Below are 20,243 nucleotides of genomic sequence, written 5' to 3' on the forward strand. Positions count from 1 at the left end.
GTGGTATAGGTTAACCCCATAGAAAAAGTGCGCTATTTGTGCTCCCAAAAATTAATAATGCAAGTTCTGTGCCCACACATAGTTATATCATGCCCCTTACAATGTCATAGTGTCCTTTGTGCCTCTCCAAATAATAATGCACCCTAAGTGCCTACTTAAACTAATGATGCCCATATGGCCCACTTAATTTCCCTGTGTTCCCCCATAAAGTTATCATTTTTACTAGGCTCCCTCAGCAAATCATAATGCCTACCCCTTGCATACCCCTTAAATGAATAATTCCCCCTGTACTCTTATTAAACCTTTAAAGAGGTTTTCCCGTGAAGACAAGATTCTTAAATATACTCAGGATAACACAATAACATATTCTGTAATTCACTGTAATTAACAACAATACAGATATAATTCCTGTCCTGTCTGGTGTTTACTTTACAATGTAGATAAAGCTGTACCCTGATAATCTAAGCACTTTGTCAGCACACATCATCTTATAGCACAGATGGTTCATAATAAGTTGGCTTAGAGAGTCCCCGCTTAAACTCTGGAATCTTACACTGACCCTCACTAAGTGATAGGAGCTAAAACTGCAAAAAAAAACAAAAAAAAAAACAAAATAAAAAAGTAAAATTGTAAAGTAAGGGGCTAAAAATTATTTTTATTGTGTAAACATCACTAGGGGATTAAAATGAGAACTTTCTTTCATGGGCAAAAACCCTTTTTTTTTTACCGCATTCATTAAAGGAAACCTACCACCACGGATCTACCTATAAAGGTAGATCGGGTGGTAGGTGCCTCTATTGTACGTGAGGATAGCCCTTTTAAGGGCTAATCCTTACGTCCCTGCAATCTTTTAAAAACTTGTATTTCCCTAATATGCAGATTTTCTAAAGAGGCTACTGGGGCGTGGAGTAGCTGGAGCTTAGGCTACGCGGCACGGCTACTCCACACCCCAGTAGCCTCTTTGATCCTCCTACCAGAAATCTTCGGTGCACAGCTATGAGAAGCTGCACGCCCTCGCCCGCGAACCCTACCGTCTGCTCATGCGCAGATTCAGCAGGCCTGCGGCTGCACAGTCACTGCTCCGAAGCCGGAGTTACTGCGTATGCGCAGGCGGAAGGCTTCGCGTGCCAGGGTGCGCAGCTCCTCATGGCTAAATTTTAAAAAGATTGCGGGGGTGTGAGGATTAGCCCTTAAAAGGGCTATCCTCACGTCCAATAGATGCACCTACCACCTGATCTACCTTTATAGGTTTCCTTTAAGAGTACTTCTTCTCATGTGATGCCTTTCTATGGTGACCGCATCCAAAATGTTGCAAAAACACCAACACTTAAAAATTGCTTACCCCTTTAAAAAAAACTAAGTAAAATCTCCATAGACCCGGCTACAAAACTATTCTAGTATTTATCCCGTATGAAAATAAATGCTGCCTAAATTTACATTTATTAACCACCCATCACACAAAAAAATTACATCGCTATGAAAATGTTTATTAACTTTATTTTTTTTACATCCATTGTCCAAACACCATTTTTACGTCACTTTCGGTTCGTTGTCTGAGCAGATGAATGCATTTCCATTGTGATGACTCTTGAGTTTGCCATTGGCTCCGAGCCCCCCCCCCCCCCCCCACGAGACCCCTTTGCATTGTGTTAGTACATATGAATGGATATACAAGTAATTTGTGCTATTATTGGCCCCCCTTTGATTCAATAGCTATTCAGCCAGACCTAATACATCCCATCTGAATGAAAACTTAATGGGCAGCAACTGAGAAACATTACGGATTATGCGCTTTTATGTTGAGTGGATCCTCACGTAGACGGAAGTGAATTGTTCTGCGTCCGCTGAATTCTCTTTGTATACATGTTTAGTTATTATCAGCAGGCAGGAAAAGAAAACACATATTTTCCATTAGGACTCGGAGGCTGAGAGAGATTAAAATTTATGACACTGTCCATTTCATACCCAGCTTAGAGGTTACGTATCGGAGGACAAATTCCTCTGTGTATTACATAAAGCAATGTGTCTATGGAGAAATACTTCATTACTGGTAATGTTTGGTAATGAGAACAGTCCTGTATATACTGCATAGAGCAGTTCAAATATTGCAAAATGTCTAATTCATGGATCCCACACCCCATATAGATACAATAAGAGCCTAGGCTCCAGTGATATACCCCAACTCAATGGGGCACATTTACTTACCTGTGCTGATGCGTTCCACGAAAAAGCATTGTCCGAAGATAATGCATGGTGCCGCGATTCACTAAGATCATGCGCCCGATATCCTGCTTGTGTCGCTTCCCCGCTCAGGTCCGAAGGAGTTCATCATCTTCTTCCTGGTGCATGTAAGTCAGTCCGAATCAGTTGGATCGTCTGACGGCACATCCCCCACATTAAAGCCGGCACAGCCTCACCACAATTCGATCACGTGCGACACAATCCCCAGTTAATACCTGTCACAGTGCGCAAATCCCGAAAACGTCGGAAAATCCGACCCTTAGTAAATAAGCCCCAATGGGGGTCATTTACCAAGGGCCCGAATCGCGTTTTTCCTTCGGGTTTCCCGAATATTACTATTTTGTGGCGAATTGCCACGGGTTTTTGGCGCACGCGATCGAATTGTGGCGCATCGGTGCCAGCATGCGCGCAACGGATATCGGAGCATGGCCATCAGAAAACCCAACGGATTCGGGAAAACCGCCATATTTTAAAAAAAAAGGGTCGCTCGACACGCGCTTACCTGCACCCAGCAGTGGACGGTGAACTCCGATGGACTTCAGCACAGCAGCGACACCTGGTGGACATCGGGCGCACTACCTTAGTGAATCGCCGGATGACACGAATCAGCGTCAGAGAACCCGCCGCTGGATTGCGAATGGACCGGGCAAGTAAGGAGACACCTAAGGGCACATATACACGATCACGAAGTAGCTGAGGGATTAATAGCAGTGATAGTCCACAGCCAATCTCTAGGCATCAGAAACATGTATATGGGATTGTCGTCAATACCCTAAATGATCTGCCACATAGAGGCACACTACCAGTGGTGTAATAATACTGTTAGGGGCCCTGGTGCAAACTTTGTGTCAGGGCCCCATATATATGAAAACCCCAATATCTGCATCTAATACATTAAGGGTGCATTCACACTTACGTATGCCTACACGGCTACGGCCGGGAGGGCGTACGTCTGGCGACATGGAGAGGAGGAAGGATGACCTCTCTTCATAACATTAGGTACATGTCTTATCTTTTTCATGTGGCCGTACATACGCCCCCCTACGGTCTGGTGAATATGGCCTAAACTTAAGAATATACATATACACGTTACACATACATACATATGTATATAAATATGTACCTGTGGTGAATACAAATATACCAGAAATAAATGTACTGATCACATAAAAATATACCAGCAGGACCCCATCTGTCTATCATATTTTAAAATAAATATGGTCATTTTAAAGTCTACAGAATTATATAATAATAACCTTTAAATATACAGGCAGTCCCCGGGTTACGTATAAGATATGGTCCGGAGGTTTGCTCTTAAGTTGAATTTGTATGTAAGTCAAAACTGTATATTATATAATTGTAGAGTCAGACAAAAAAAATTTTGGGCCCAGTGACAATTGGAGTTTAAACATTTTTTGCTTTAATGGGACCAAGGATTATCAATAAATCTTCATTACAGACATCTTACAGCTGATAATTGCAGTCTGGGACTACAGTAACATCCAGAGAGCTTCACCAGAGGTCAGAGGGGTCTGTCTCTAACTATGGGTTGTCTATAAGTCGGCTGTCCTTAAGTACAGGACCACCTGTATATGCGAACGACATATATACACACTCACCGGCCACTTTATTAGGTACACCATGCTAGTAATGGGTTGGACCCCCTTTTGCCTTCAGAACTGCCTCAATTCTTCATGGCATAGATTCAACAAGGTGCTGGAAGCATTCCTCAGAGATTTTGGTCCATATTGACATGATGGCATCACACAGTTGCCGCAGATTTGTCGACTGAACATCCATGATGCGAATCTCCCGTTCCACCACATCCCAAAGATGCTCTATTGGATTGAGATCTGGTGACTGTGGAGGCCATTTGAGTCCAGTGACCTCATTGTCATGTTCAAGAAACCAGTCTGAGATGATTCCAGCTTTATGACATGGCGCATTATCCTGCTGAAAGTAGCCATCAGATGTTACAGGGTACATTGTGGTCATAAAGGGATGGACATGGGCAGCAACAATACTCAGGTAGGCTGTGGCGTTGCAACGATGCTCAATTGGTACCAAGGGGCCCAAAGAGTGCCAAGAAAATATTCCCCACACCATGACAGCACCAGCCTGAACCATTGATACAAGGCAGGATGGATCCATGCTTTCATGTTGTCGACGCCAAATTCTGACCCTACAATCCGAATGTCGCAGCAGAAATCGAGACTCATCAGACCAGGCAACGTTTTTCCAATCTTCTACTGTCCAATTTGCTTGTGCAAATTGTAGCCTCAGTTTCCTGTTCTTAGCTGAAAGGAGTGGCACCCGGTGTGGTCTTCTGCTGCTGTAGCCCATCTGCCTCAAAGTTCGACGTACTGTGCGTTCAGAGATGCTCTTCTGCCTACCTTGGTTGTAACGGGTGGCGATTTGAGTCACTGTTGCCTTTCTATCAGCTCGAACCAGTCTGCCCATTCTCCTCTGACCTCTGGCACCAACAAGGCATTTCCGCCCACAGAACTGCTGCTCACTGGATGTTTTTTCTTTTTCGGACCATTCTCTGTAAACCCTAGAGATGGTTGTGCGTGAAAATCCCAGTAGATCAGCAGTTTCTGAAATACTCAGACCAGCCCTTCTGGCACCAACAACCATGCCACGTTCAAAGGCCTCAAATCACCTTTCTTCCCCATACTGATGCTCGGTTTGAACTGCAGGAGATTGTCTTGACCATGTCTACATGCCTAAATGCACTGAGTTACCGCCATGTGATTGGCTGATTAGAAATTAAGTGTTAACGAGCAGTTGGACAGGTGTACCTAATAAAGTGGCCGGTGAGTGTATATATATATGTATATATATATATATATGTATATATATATATATATATATTGTAGACATCTCACTGGAGAAGTGCTCGAGGGGGTGTACATCTCACCTAGGTTGCTACGTAGTGTGAGATGGTAAGTCCAGGATTGACCTGTTGCTCAGCAGTATTATGCTGCTGAGTTGTTGTTTAATCTTGCCGGGCCTGGATTTACAGGGAGTGGCAGGTAGGTTTGGTAGTGGGACTTGCCACTCCCTCCCCTCGATCCAGTTCGGGTTTTGGATCAGGTGAGCTCTGCTCCTAATCAGCCTGTGAAGGTAAAAGCTTTCCAAAGCTTACAGGTCCTCCCCCTCCCCCTCTCAGCCACGAAACAGCCTATGTGGGTTTGGAGGAGGTTGCGAAGGCAGCCACTGCGGGAGCTAAAACTCACCCTGCGATATCCCGGCTAAAGACGCTGTGTTTGTGAGTGTCAGATAGGAGAGACAACCTGTTAGTAAGCGCCCAGACGGGTAGGTCTTTTGTTTGAATTTTTTTAAAAGCACGGTGTTGCTGTATTTACGTTTGTTGGACTGTTTATGCTAAAAATAAACGCCAAGATTATCTTTTATACATCTACGTCTGCTGTGAACTGTGTCCTAACACACCATCCCCCGGGAAGATCCCTACAATTGGTGCTGCGGAGCGGGCAAAACGGTTGCTAGGGGCAACGGTGTGTATCAACTTGGCTACAGCTGCTTATGTCCTGGGTGAAGACTGCTACTTCACTCCAAAAACAGACAAGCGCCATGGAGGAGATGTGGAAGCAGTTTATGCAAGTGAATTTGCAACAGCAGCAGGCTCAGACAGCGGCTAACCTGCGCCATGAACAAGCAATGGCTCAACAACAAAAACTCATCGAGCTCCTGATAGCTAAGCAAGAGGCGTCTGCAGAGGCTAATCCACAGCCAGCGGTGACAGCCGCTCCAGAGACTTTTTATGTGAGACGGGCTGTGCAGCGAGCGCTGCAAAAGATGACTGCTGAGGACGATGTTGAGGCCTACCTAACTGTCTTTGAGCGTGTGGCTGAGCGAGAGAAGTTACCAGCTGCTGAGTGGGCAGAGGTCATTGCGCCCTATTTAACAGGTGAACCTCAAAAGGCCTACTATGACCTCAGTGAGCAGGAGGTCAAGGACTATACTCGGCTAAAAGCAGAGATACTTGCCCGACTAGGAGTTACCGCTGCTGTCCGTGCCCGGAGGGTACGCAACTGGAACTACAGTCTGGACAAATCTGCGAGGTCCCAGATGTATGACCTGATCCACTTGGCAAGAAAGTGGTTGGAGCCAGACACCTCTACTCCTGCACAGATCCTAGAGAGGGTCGTGATGGATCGCTACCTCCGAGCACTGCCTGCTGACCTGCAACGCTGGGTGGGACAAGGTGATCCTAAGAATGCAGACGAGCTTGTCAACCTTGTGGAGAGGTTCCAAGCGACTGAGGACTACCTCCGTGATGTTCCTGCAGCTTCTTCACCTCCCCGGAGTGCCAGGTCTGTGCCGTCAGCTGGTAAGAGACTTCCATCGATTGGGGGAGTGTGGAGGGGTGCTGATCGAGGGAAAAGGGCTCAAGAGGTATCTCAGGGGCAAAAGACTGGCGTTGGACCCGGGTGGCCAAGTGGCCCTAAAAAGGACTCCCTGCCAGGGAGACCAGGCCCTATCCAGTGCTGGAGATGCCATGAGGTGGGACACGTGTCTGCCCATTGCCCCCTTACCTCTGAGCCAATGGAGTGTGACGCTAGCCGGCGTCAGTCGCTATTTGCGGAACCATCTTGTGTTGCAGTTCCTGGACTAGAGACTGAACCGCAAGTCTGCAACATTACCATTAATGACTTCCCTGTTAAGGCGTTGCTGGACTCAGGAAGCCTTGTAACCTTGGTGCATGCCAGCCTGGTGGCTGGGAACTTTGGGTCAAAAAAACACATGAGTGTGGTTTGCATACATGGTGATACAAAAGTTTACCCTATAGTGCTGGCTAAAGTCGGGACTGAACTAGGCTCTGTACAGTTTGAAGTGGGTGTGGTTAAAAACCTCATGCATAATGTAATATTGGGACGAGACTTTCCGTTGTTTTGGGCTTTATGGGGAAAAAGAAAAACCCCCGAAAGGAGTGAGAATACCCCTAAGGATGTTGCATTACCCACTGTAAATGATAAAACTGTGCAGGATGAAAGTGATGCTTTTCCTTTACAGGTCCTGGCTGGAGAGGAGGAGGAAGCTCCTCCCCCTGAGCAAAATATACCAGACTTAGAGGTGTCTAGGGTTAATTTTGGGACTGCACAAATGCAGGACCCCACTCTTAAAAATGCGAGAGAGCAGGTTACTGTTTTGAATGGGGTACCTCAGGAACCAGATGCTGAGAATAAATTTCCACATTTTTCCGTGACTAATGATTTCTTCTATAGAGTCACTAAAATTAATGATGAACTTGTGGAACAGCTTCTGGTCCCTAAGCCGTACCGGCGTCAGGTGCTTGACATGGCACATAACCATGTTCTTGGGGGACACTTGGGGACTGAAAAAACGCGGGAGAGAGTCCTCCAGAGGTTTTATTGGCCTGCAATTTATGATGACATTAAAAAATACTGCGAGTCATGCCCCACATGTCAGCTTAGCGCCCCAGTGTCTCATTTTCGTAGTCCTTTGGTGTCGCTCCCCATTATAGAGGTGCCTTTTGAGCGTATTGCCATGGATTTAGTGGGTCCCATTGTAAAATCGGCTAGAGGACACCAGTACATTTTGGTTGTCTTAGACTATGCGACCCGCTATCCTGAGGCTGTGCCCTTAAGAAACACTGCATCTAAAACAATTGCCCGGGAGATGTTTTATATGTTCTCTAGGACTGGGATTCCCAAAGAAATCCTGACGGACCAAGGTACGCCCTTTATGTCCAAGGTGATGAAGGAGCTATGTAAGCTATTTAAAATCACACCTATACGCACCTCTGTATATCACCCCCAGACAGACGGATTGGTGGAGAGGTTTAATAAAACCCTCAAACATATGTTGAAGAAAGTGGTAGAAAAAGATGGTCGTGATTGGGATCACTTGTTACCTTACCTGATGTTTGCTGTGAGGGAAGTTCCCCAAGCGTCCACAGGGTTCTCTCCCTTTGAGTTGGTCTATGGTCGTCACCCTAGGGGTCTATTAGATATTGCAAAGGAGACATGGGAGAGTGAGTCCACCACATTCAAAAGTGTTATCGAACATGTAGCACAAATGCAGGACCGTATAGCCACTGTAATGCCCCTAGTAAGGGAACACCTCCAGAGGGCGCAAGAGAGCCAAAGTAGAATTTACAACCGTTCTGCGAGAATCAGGACATTTAACCCAGGTGACAGGGTTCTCATACTAGTTCCCACTGTAGAGAGTAAATTCCTAGCGAAGTGGCAAGGTCCCTATGAAATTGTTGAAAAGGTCAGTGAGGTAAACTATAAGGTGCACCAACCAGGTAGAAGGAAGCCTTTCCAAGTTTATCACATAAACTTGATCAAATCCTGGAAAGACAGGGAATCCTTGGTGGCAACAAATCCTGGTAATAATTGGTCACAACCAATCCCTTCGGTCAAGGTTGGTGATACCCTATCAGGGTCACAGAAACAGGAGGCTAAGGAGTTTTTGCAGAAAAACAAAGACAAGTTTTCTGACCTTCCAGGGCGTACACACCTCATCCGTCATCACATTGAAACTGGGCCTAGAAGCAGAGTAAACCTCAAGCCCTATAGGATACCCGAAGCACGCAGAGAGGCAGTGTCGGCTGAGGTGAAACGTATGCTTGACCTAGGAGTGATTGAAGTTTCACAGAGTGAATGGTCCAGTCCGATTGTGCTAATCCCAAAGCCCAATGGAACTTGGAGGTTCTGTAACGATTTCAGAAGGTTGAATGAGATCTCCAAGTTCGATGCTTATCCTATGCCCAGGGTAGATGAGCTGATTGAAAAGATGGGTAATGCCAGGTACATAACCACCCTCGATCTCACAAAGGGCTACTGGCAGATTCCTCTTACTGATGAGGCTAAAGAGAAAACTGCATTCTCCACCCCTGAGGGGTTATTCCAGTATGTAGTGATGCCATTCGGGTTACATGGAGCACCTGCGACTTTTCAGAGGTTGATGGACTTGATTCTGCGTCCACATCGTGATTATTCAGCTGCCTACCTCGATGATGTGGTCATTTTTAGTCCCGATTGGGAAAGTCACCTCTGTAAGGTACAGGTTGTGTTGAATGCCATAAGTGATGCAGGGTTGACCATAAATGCCGAGAAATGTGCACTAGCCCTAGAAGAGGCCAAGTACCTAGGTTACATTATTGGGAGGGGTTTGATTAAGCCACAGTTAAATAAAATTGAGGCAATACAGAATTGGCCTAGACCCCTGTCAAAGAAACAGGTCAGAGCTTTCCTGGGTATTACGGGCTATTACCGTAGGTTTGTGCCGAACTTTGCTTCAGTTGCAGCCCCGCTAAATGACTTGACAAAGGGCGGAAAGTCAGCAATGGTGACGTGGACTCCAGAGGCCGAGAAGGCTTTCCAAAGCCTTAAGTCTTCTCTGTGCCAACAACCTGTGCTAGTTACCCCCGATTTCAGGCGAGAATTTCTGGTCCAGACAGATGCCTCTAACACAGGGTTAGGTGCAGTTCTCTCACAGGTGGTGAATGGTGAGGAGCATCCGGTGATGTACTTGAGTAGGAAGTTAACCCCGGCCGAGAAGAATTATGCTATTGTGGAGCGTGAATGTCTGGCAGTGAAGTGGGCCCTAGAATCCCTGAAGTATTACTTGCTAGGCAGGAAATTCAAGTTAGTGACAGACCATGCCCCCCTAACATGGATGAAACTAAACAAGGAGAAAAATGCAAGGGTGACTAGATGGTTTCTGTCCCTACAAAATTTCAATTTCACTGTGGAACACAGACCAGGGAAATTACAGGCGAATGCTGATGCACTGTCAAGGGTACATTGTCTGTGGGGACAAAATGCTCAGCCCTCCGGTCTGAAAAAGAGGGGGGGGATATGTAGACATCTCACTGGAGAAGTGCTCGAGGGGGTGTACATCTCACCTAGGTTGCTACGTAGTGTGAGATGGTAAGTCCAGGATTGACCTGTTGCTCAGCAGTATTATGCTGCTGAGTTGTTGTTTAATCTTGCCGGGCCTGGATTTACAGGGAGTGGCAGGTAGGTTTGGTAGTGGGACTTGCCACTCCCTCCCCTCGATCCAGTTCGGGTTTTGGATCAGGTGAGCTCTGCTCCTAATCAGCCTGTGAAGGTAAAAGCTTTCCAAAGCTTACAGGTCCTCCCCCTCCCCCTCTCAGCCACGAAACAGCCTATGTGGGTTTGGAGGAGGTTGCGAAGGCAGCCACTGCGGGAGCTAAAACTCACCCTGCGATATCCCGGCTAAAGACGCTGTGTTTGTGAGTGTCAGATAGGAGAGACAACCTGTTAGTAAGCGCCCAGACGGGTAGGTCTTTTGTTTGAATTTTTTTAAAAGCACGGTGTTGCTGTATTTACGTTTGTTGGACTGTTTATGCTAAAAATAAACGCCAAGATTATCTTTTATACATCTACGTCTGCTGTGAACTGTGTCCTAACACACCATCCCCCGGGAAGATCCCTACAATATATATATATATATATATATATATATATGTGTAATACATCAGTAGATGGCTCAGTTATTATATATGTATATACAGGCGGTCCCCTACTTAAGGACACCCGACTTACAGGTGACCCCTAGTTACAGACGGACCCCTCTGCCCCCTGTGACCTTTGGTGAAGTTCTCTGGATGTTACTATAGTCCCAGACTGCAATGATCAGCTGTAAGGTGTCTGTAATGAAGCTTTATTGATAATCCTTGGTCCCATTACAGCAAAAAATTTTGAAACTACAATTGTCACTGGGGCAAAAAAATTTTTTTGTCTGGAGATACAGTTATTAAATTACAGTTTTAACTTACATAGAAATTCAACGTAAGAACAAACCTATAGGGAATGCCTGTATATCATTTTCCTAATGGTTAGTTGATAGGAGCCATAGGTAACATCATAGACATTTAGTAATGTCCACATCACTTTCATATGATTGAAGCGTCAATCAGGTGATTGCAGCAATGACCGCTGGCGGTTTCAGTAGCGAGGCTTCTAGGGAGCTGGCCTTGTATGTATAGTGCTAGGTGTGAGGTGATCGGTACCTGGCCGGTCCTGGCAGTGTTGGCCTGGGCAACTGTCTCCTTGGTCTGCAGAGCTGGAGGAGCGAGGACGAGTGGTGGCGGTACAAGCAGATAAGCTATCAGGAGAGCAGAGTAACGTGATAAAAAGTCTCTATGACCCATACGTGCGTGATGACCGCAGCACGCACGTATGGTTCATAGAGAGAGGCCCAGCAGAGCTCTTTGCTGGCAGCCTCTGTGTAGGTCCTTTTTGAGGCAGTCGGTGCAGTGCCGGTGATGCTGGCATCACTTCCTCCGTAAGTGCTGCAGAGGGCCTGTACCTATTTTAGGCAGATATGGGCCCTCCTAGGCACCAGGCCCGGTCCCGGCCCTGCAACCACGATTGTTCCGCCCCTGCACACTACCCTAAAGTAACTTCCCTGGACCTTTTTATAGGATAGCAGGAGATGCACTTTTATGAGCCAGTGTCACATCTGTAATAATTTACTTATACAGCAACCAGGACATCTTAGAAAATGGAAAGTAGGGACTTGAGACATTTGTGCAACATTTTTGAGACATTTGTGATAAAATGTCGTAAAAAGGGATCTTAAAAAAAAACACATTTAACACAAGGGACATGTAAGATTAATAAATAACCAAAGTAGCAGATGGGAAAAAAGACTGGCAAAAACTAGCCATAACAAACAGAGATAAGATAAATGACCCCCTTAGTGTTATTATTTTTTTTTCTAATGAGTGTATATTATATAATACAATGAATAAACCGTGAGACAGAAAGACTTTAGTTTCTCAATTTCCAAACATGAAGCCCTGAAGATGATTGTAGATTGTTGTGTGTCTATGACCTCTAGATAAGTATAAGCACATCATAACCTTTCCACACCAAAAGCATAAATGTGCCTTTTATAATATAAACTGATTGGTCGCTATGAAGCTTGTTGCTTGAACTCAAGGTTGTTCTAAACACGGGATTTGACCTTTCTCTACCGGGGCCCATCCATCACCTCCTGCATGTAATGAACTTCTCCTGGATGAACATCTTATTTCTAGCTCTGACTTCCGTAGCTGACAGACCTTTGGTTTGACTTTCACTTGCACTTGACATTGTAGGAATGGCTGCTTGTATCTATAACTCATCCTTAGTAATGCTAATATGCTTGGTACATGTAAAATATCAGTGAGGAAAATCCCAGAATGAGGAGTAGGGTTATCTATAAAATGTAGGTCATAGAGGCAAAGAGCTTCAATAACATGACAAGTCATATGATGTACTAAGGGGTGGGGTTAGCTATGAAGAGTTGATGTCATCATAGACGGAGTGAAGTGTTGGTGATGTCACAATATGAGAGATGGAGGTATCTCGAAGGAGCGGTAATGCAACTGCCCATCTTAGAGAAGACCTCTAAGAGAAACACAACTTTCCATCATTTGACTCCACACAGTAGACCTCCATTATGCATTATTTAAAAGGGACCTACCACCACTATTCTACCTAAAAAGGTAGAACGGGTGGTAGGTGGTTGAATGGGAAGTGCGGATAGCCCTTTTTTGGACTACTCCTCACGTCCCGGCTATCCTTTGGTAAACTTTAATAAGTCTGTATGTAAATTTTTATAAGCGGCTACTGTGGCGTGGAGTAGCCGGACATGGGGCTACAAGTCGTGGCTACTCCACGCCCCAGTAGCCTCTTTTCTCTGCCTACCGTTTAATCTTTGGCGCACAGCTCCTCGTAGTTGCGCGCCCTCGTCCGAGTACCCGGCGTTCTGCGCATGCATAGTAGCGCCAGCCTCGAAGCTTTGGCCGTGCATGCGCAGAACGCCAGGTACACGGACGAGAGCTGAAGATTACATGGTAGGCGGAGGAACGAGGCTACTGGGGCGTGGAGTAGCCGCAACTTCTAGCCTCATGTCCGGCTACTCCAGGCCCCAGTAGCCTCTTAAAAAAGGGCTATCCTCACGTCCCATTCATCCACCTACCACCCGTTTTACCTTTATAGGTAGGAATCGTGGTGGTAGGTCCCCTTTAAAGTACTTCACAGAAGTTTACTTCCTATTTCATCTTTTCTTCAATCAATCTAATGTAGGGTCCCAGAGATCACAGTGTTGGATATAAATTCTCCAGACCAGCTGTTTGTGAAACCAGGAGGAGTGGGATGAAGACCCGCATCCTTCCGGTACACCCCTTGGTGTGACATGGCATTGCTTGGTGCTACAATCCTCTTCCTACTCCAAACAATCTAGTTTCTTCTTCCCAATGTTTCAGAAGTAAAAATTTTAGAGATGTGGAGGAGGAGAGTGGCACGGGGCAGTGTGGCCTCACACCAAAGAACAGTTACAAGAAAGATGTTAGTTCTGCTCCCCCTGAATGAAGGTCAGATTTGTCATTTTGTAGCACCAAAGTTATGTTTTAGAATCCCCCGAATACTAAGGGGGAGTCTAAAACATAACTTTGTTTGGGGCCAACAAAATAACAATTGAGGGACGGACAGTGTACTAACTTTCCTTTGGTGTGAGGACATCTTTCTTATAACTGTCCTTTGGTGTGAGGACATCTTTCTTATTACTTTCCTTTGGTGTGAGGACATCTTTCTTATAACTTTCCATTGGTGTGAGGACATCTTTCTTATAACTTTCCATTGGTGTTAGGACATCTTTCTTATAACTGTCCTTTGGTGTGAGGACATCTTTCTTATAACTTTCCTTTGGTGTGAGGACATCTTTCTTATAACAGTCCTTTGGTGTGAGGACATCTTTCTTATTACTTTACTTTGGTGTGAGGACATCTTTCTTATAACTGTCCTTTGGTGTGAGGACATCTTTCTTATAACTGTTCTTTGGTGTGGGGACATCTTTCTTATAACTGTCCTTTGGTGTGAGGACATCTTTCTTATAACTGTCCTTTGGTGTGAGGACATCTTTCTTATAACTTTCCTTTGGTGTGAGGACATCTTTCTTATAACTGTCCTTTGGTGTGAGGACATCTTTCTTATAACTGTCCTTTGGTGTGAGGACATCTTTCTTATAACTGTCCTTTGGTGTGAGGACATCTTTCTTATAACTGTCCTTTGGTGTGAGGACATCTTTCTTATAACTGTCCTTTGGTGTGAGGATATCTTTCTTATTACTGTCCTTTGGTGTGAGGACATCTTTCTTATAACTTTCCTTTGGTGTGAGGACATCTTTCTTATAACTGTCCTTTGGTGTGAAGATATCTTTCTTATAACTTTCCTTTGGTGTGAGGACAGCTTTCTTATAACTTTCCTTTGGTGTGAGGACATCTTTCTTATAACTTTCCTTTGGTGTGAGGACATCTTTCTTATAACTTTCCTTTGGTGTGAGGACATCTTTCTTATAACTGTCCTTTGGTGTGAGGACATCTTTCTTATAACTTTCCTTTGGTGTGAGGACATCTTTCTTATAACTTTCCTTTGGTGTGAGGACATCTTTCTTATAACTGTCCTTTGGTGTGAGGACATCTTTCTTATAACTGTCCTTTGGTGTGAGGACATCTTTCTTATTACTGTCCTTTGGTGTGAGGACATCTTTCTTATAACTTTCCTTTGGTGTGATGACATCTTTCTTATAACTGTCCTTTGGTGTGATGACATCTTTCTTATAACTGTCCTTTGGTGTGAGGACATCTTTCTTATAACTTTCCTTTGGTGTGAGGACATCTTTCTTATAACTGTCCTTTGGTGTGAGGACATCTTTCTTATAACTGTCCTTTGGTGTGAGGACATCTTTCTTATAACTGTCCTTTGGTGTGAGGACATCTTTCTTATAACTTTCCTTTGGTGTGTGGACATCTTTCTTGTAACTGTCCTTTGGTGTGAGGACATCTTTCTTATAACTTTCCTTTGGTTTGAGGACATCTTTCTTATAACTGGCCTTTGATGTGAGGACATCTTTCTTATAACTGTCCTTTGGTGTGAGGACATCTTTCTTATAACTTTCCTTTGGTGTGAGGACATCTTTCTTATTACTGTCCTCTGGTGTGAGGACATCTTTCTTCTAACTTTCCTTTGGTGTGAGGACATCTTTCTTATAACTGTCCTTTGGTATGAGGACATCTTTCTTATTACTGTCCTTTGGTGTGAGGACATCTTTCTTATAACTGTCCTTTGGTTTTATTACATCTTTCTTATAACTTTCCTTTGGTTTTATTACATCTTTCTTATAACTGTCCTTTGGTGTGAGGACATCTTTCTTATAACTTTCCTTTGGTGTGTGGACATCTTTCTTGTAACTGTCCTTTGGTGTGAGGACATCTTTCTTATAACTTTCCTTTGGTGTGAGGACATCTTTCTTATAACTTTCCTTTGGTTTGAGGACATCTTTCTTATAACTTTCCTTTGGTGTGAGGACATCTTTCTTATAACTGGCCTTTGATGTGAGGACATCTTTCTTATTACTGTCCTCTGGTGTGAGGACATCTTTCTTCTAACTGTGTGGCAAGAACTGTTGAATCATTAGCAGTAGGTTTTATAGGAATGACTTTGCTCCCCTATGGAGAGCTGGTTTGAAATTTTGGGATCAATCTATATCAGTGGTGGCGGCACTCGGAGCCTTCTCTGTGGGCACCCAAGCCATCACCCCAGAATAGAGTTCACCATACAGGGCTCAAAGAATGCTGGCCCAACAATTCTTCCTGTACACAAGGACCCAGGAGAGAAGCTGCGATAGTCCGAATTGGCCCTCCTCCTTTCAACTGTGTTGGTGTCCTCAGCAATAAATTACTGCCTAAATTGATGTGCTGGCACTTTGCCATAAAAAGGTGGCTTTTGGTTGAACTTTGGGCACTCGTGATCTAAAAGGTTTGCCATCACTGATCTATATGAATTACTTCTAATAGTTCTTCTGAATCATCTTTTAGTATTTTAGAAATTTCTTGCTGACTCACAAATATTCATCATTGTAACTCACTTAACACAATCCCTTTTTAGCAAAAAGTCCATAAAAACAAGTCTATTTCCCAAGTTACCAATACAGAAGTGTCCGGGTTTCCGAGTAACTGGAAGCCTGGCCATATTTCTAATTACGCACATAATAGCTGCTTGTAGGACTCATCTTTTCCATCCATTTCTTTGTATCTAATCCCTTCCCTGGCTGTAAATGAGAGCAATTTCCTATCCTGTGGTTTCTCTGGGCTTGCTGGAGGATTTACATTCTCCGTGAGTTTCCTGTGCGAGCTGACAGCACTGCCACTGATTTGAAGCACATGCCCAGATGATTTGTCAAACTGCTTGCTTAGCTCAACTAAAGGTTCGCCTCTAGCGACTCCTTTGATAGCACATCCTCTGTTTATATACAGTCTAAACTTAACTGGCAGTATTGCTTCATCTCCCTATGGTCCAGCGCTCCCTATTGATTTTCTTGTCATTCCCTTCCTACCAGAGATGAAAATGGTTTCACGACGGCTCTCATGTTCTAAATGCCATCATGTGTTCAAGTAGTCCTACTCGCTTATCATCAATGTCACTCTACCAAGGTCAATAACCATGACAAAATTTACATCTTTGCATATAATGTAATGAATATCGTGGTAAACTCAATGGCGGAAACATACAGGACTCATTGTTCATTGAGATATCTCACAAATGTCTAATAGGTTATTTTTTATATATCTCAAAGATGAGAAGACGAGAACTATTAGATCTACTGCACCCTGTGGTTTTCCAAATATCATTGTAGAGACTGATAAGTAGTGCAGTAGCACCTAGATGTGAGGTGAACCCATAGTGCTCCAGTTTAATGATCATACCTGTGAATTGGAGCAGAATTATACCACAACTACAAGACATTAGATTGTCAGTCAATGTTTATCAGGTACATGGAACGTGTTTGCATGACGGACCCCAAACAGGCCTCACCGATGTCCATAGTAAATGAGCGGCCGTACCAGAAATCAGGGCATTGATAGGACCTGCTCTATAATACTCATGCACCATGCCTCACCGCACCGTGACTATACACAATAGAAGTCTACGGGGGTTATGTGGTGGGCAAACACATGGCGGCCAGCTCATGACCCCCATAGATTTCTATTTCTATAGATATATGCTTGTGTAGCCAGCTCACAACCAAATAATACGGTTGTGTGCCTGAAGCCTAATGGCCCAACTTTCCTCAAACTAATGTCAGGGGGAAAAGTTTTGGCATGTTGCGCTTGAAAATTTCTTTTCATCTCAGGGTTGATGGTAAACCCCCAACTCAGGAGCAACTACATATATAAGGAGGAGTATTTTTTAGGCATTTCTGGGACACAGTGGACACCCTTAGATGTTAGACATGCAATGATGTGCATCCTGTGATGTTCATACTTAGAACAACCACAGTTTGTCCAGCAAACTCAGGGGTGTAACTAGAAAAACCGTCCTAAGAGTTTCAAAATATTTCTAAGCCAAGTACCCCTAACTTTCAGAAAGTACATCAAATTATTTCCACTGTTATGATCATTCAGCAGTTGTTTAGCCATAGTACCCATCATATAGGGCACTTCTCCAGCAGGTGCTACAGCGCTTACGCAGAGCTCACGTGATGCCTGAGACGCGGACGTGACGAGCGGCTCGCTTATCATCGAGTATGCAGGGCTTGGATGGGTTTGTGGTGTCACCTTTGCCCCCGGAGATGTCTGAGGATACTCCACGGTCTGTAATATGGGAAAGTATGGGACCTGCTTGCTTCATTTTAAGGGAACTTGTCACCAGGAGAGCCATTTTTAGCACTCCCCCAGTCCCCACAGAGCATAGTACATACACTGCCAAAGTGTTTTTGTATTAAAAATAGGTTTTACAGAAAAAAAGATATGTTATATTGTACCTTTCATTAGCATCTGCTGTGTGACTAGGCAGTTGCCTATTGGGAGGGTCTGGAAAGGAGCAGCTCCCCCCCACCCTTGGGGAACATGTGACCTTTTCAAATATATGAAAACACCCATCACTTGGCTTAGCCACGCCCCCTGCTCCTCTTAAGCCAATCGCGAGTGTTGGGAGTTACAGGCGGTCCCCTACTTAAGAACACCTGACGACCCCTAGTTACAAACGGACCTCTGGATTTTAGTAATTTGCTGTAATTTAGTCCTATGCTACAATAAACAACTATAACAGTTATCACAGGTGTCTGTAATTAAGAGTTATTGTTAATCCTAATTCTTATGAGAACACAACATTTTTAAAATCCAATTGTCACAGAGACCAAAAAAATTCTGTCTGGGATTACAATGATAAAATATACAGTTCAGACTTACATACAAATTCAACTTAAGAACAAACCAACAGAACCTATCTTGTATGTAACCCGGGGACTGCCTGTATTCATATATTTGAAAAGGTCACATGTTTCCCAAGGGTGGGGGGGAACTGCTCCTTTCCAGCCCCTCCCATTTGGCAACTGCCTAGTCACACAGCAGATGCTAATGTAAGGTACAATATAACATATCTTTTTTTCTGTAAAACCTATTTTTAATACAAAAACACTTTGGCAGTGTATGTACTATGCTCTGTGGGGACTGGGGGAGCGCTAAAAATGGGTCTCCTGGTGACAGGTTCCCTTTAAGTTATTTGCATAGTAAAGTGAATAAATTACAGAGGCACAAAAGTGGAGCAATAATAAGGCAATAGTCATTATATTTTTAAGCACAGAGTTTTACTTTAATCACCAGTTGCAGTTACTATAAAGATATAATAATTCTAACATTTGTTACAGATTTGTTACTAGTTCCAATGGGCCAACTGAGGTGAAGGCACAGGGGAGGACGAAAACTTAAGAACGTTCTGCTGTGCTAAAAACTATCATGTGCCTGGTGGGAATAGAGCTTTGACTTTATCTTCAAATAAAATATTGCTGCTTATTTAAAGCTGGAAAACAAGAAGATAAGTCTGGGTTTTATTGGGAACCGTTGTGTTCGCCCCTCCTCCCCCAGCGGACCCATCATCAGTTCATCTCAGGCCAAATCAGCCGAACATCAAAACACAAAATAAATGAGTTCATCATAAATTCTCTCGAGTCACAAATTGCAGTTTACATAAATTTCAAAAATATATATATATACAGCACCACTAATGGGGGCACATTTTCTTACCCGGTCCTTGGAGTTCACAGAAAGTGCATTGTCCGACGATTATGCACTGTGCCGCAAGACCGTGCACCTGCATGTGTCGCTTCCCCGCTCAGGTCCGACAGAGTTCACTTTCTTCTTCCTTGTGCATGTAAGTGCATTGTCTTGCGACACAATTTGAATCTTAAATCCTGCGGTCAGTCCGAATCAGTCGGCTCATCCGACGGCCGCCCCCCCTCCACCGATTTCTGTGCCATAGAAGCAAAGCAACTGCACCAAAACCCGATCACCTGCGACACAATCCCAGCACAAACACCTGTTAAATACCTGTCAAAGCTGCGCAAATCCCGAAGCCAACAAACAGTCCGACGGAAGTGTGATCCGCAACCCTTAGTAAATAAGCCCCATGGAGTCAAAGCAAATACCGAATAATAACTTTGGGGCACATTTACTAAGGGCTTTGCACCACTTTTCTGTCGAACTTTGCACATTCTTTCTAGTGCAAACTGCGTGTACATGTTTATGTACATATTTATGATGTGTCTGCGCCAAATGTGTGTCGCACGCGAACCCTTTTGTGGCGCGGCTGCACTAGTCATCATGCAACACAAATTAGGGGGCGTTCCGGTGCTCAGTCAGACCCTGCACAAGATTTAACATGCAAAGTCCGACAGAAGTCGCGCGCCCTATGTTATAGGTACACCAAAAAAAGTTGATGCACTCTGTCAGAGGAGTGCAGAGGGCACCAGATTCATGAAATAATGAATTTGGCGCCCCCTGCACACGACACAGCGAACTGCACCTAGTTCACAATGCACTGTTCTTAGTTAATGTGCCCCTTTATTACTACACAAATGTTATGGCATCTCTGCATCCACAGTATATGTAATGACATGAATGAAAACTTGTGTTTACACTAATACATCATTAAGAT

At 44.3% G+C, this 20,243-nt stretch overlaps 1 protein-coding gene across 2 annotated transcripts in view; it reads left to right on the plus strand.

Annotated features, from left to right (window-relative positions):
- Positions 1-20,243, plus strand: part of STK32B (serine/threonine kinase 32B) — a 156,140-nt gene that overhangs the window by 13,299 nt on the left and 122,598 nt on the right. The window contains exon 1 of one of the 2 annotated variants that reach the window (XM_072126096.1): positions 12,603-12,625. The exons of the other annotated variant lie outside the window; for it this stretch is intronic. Within the exon in view, the coding sequence (XP_071982197.1) occupies positions 12,604-12,625 (22 nt within the window). The 5' untranslated portion in view covers position 12,603. Of the gene's footprint in view, positions 1-12,602; positions 12,626-20,243 lie in introns of those variants that run through there. 2 annotated transcript variants of the gene reach the window in all.

The sequence above is a fragment of the Engystomops pustulosus genome, chromosome 1 (genome assembly GCF_040894005.1).
Source record: "Engystomops pustulosus chromosome 1, aEngPut4.maternal, whole genome shotgun sequence".
Taxonomy (NCBI): Eukaryota; Metazoa; Chordata; class Amphibia; order Anura; family Leptodactylidae; genus Engystomops; species Engystomops pustulosus.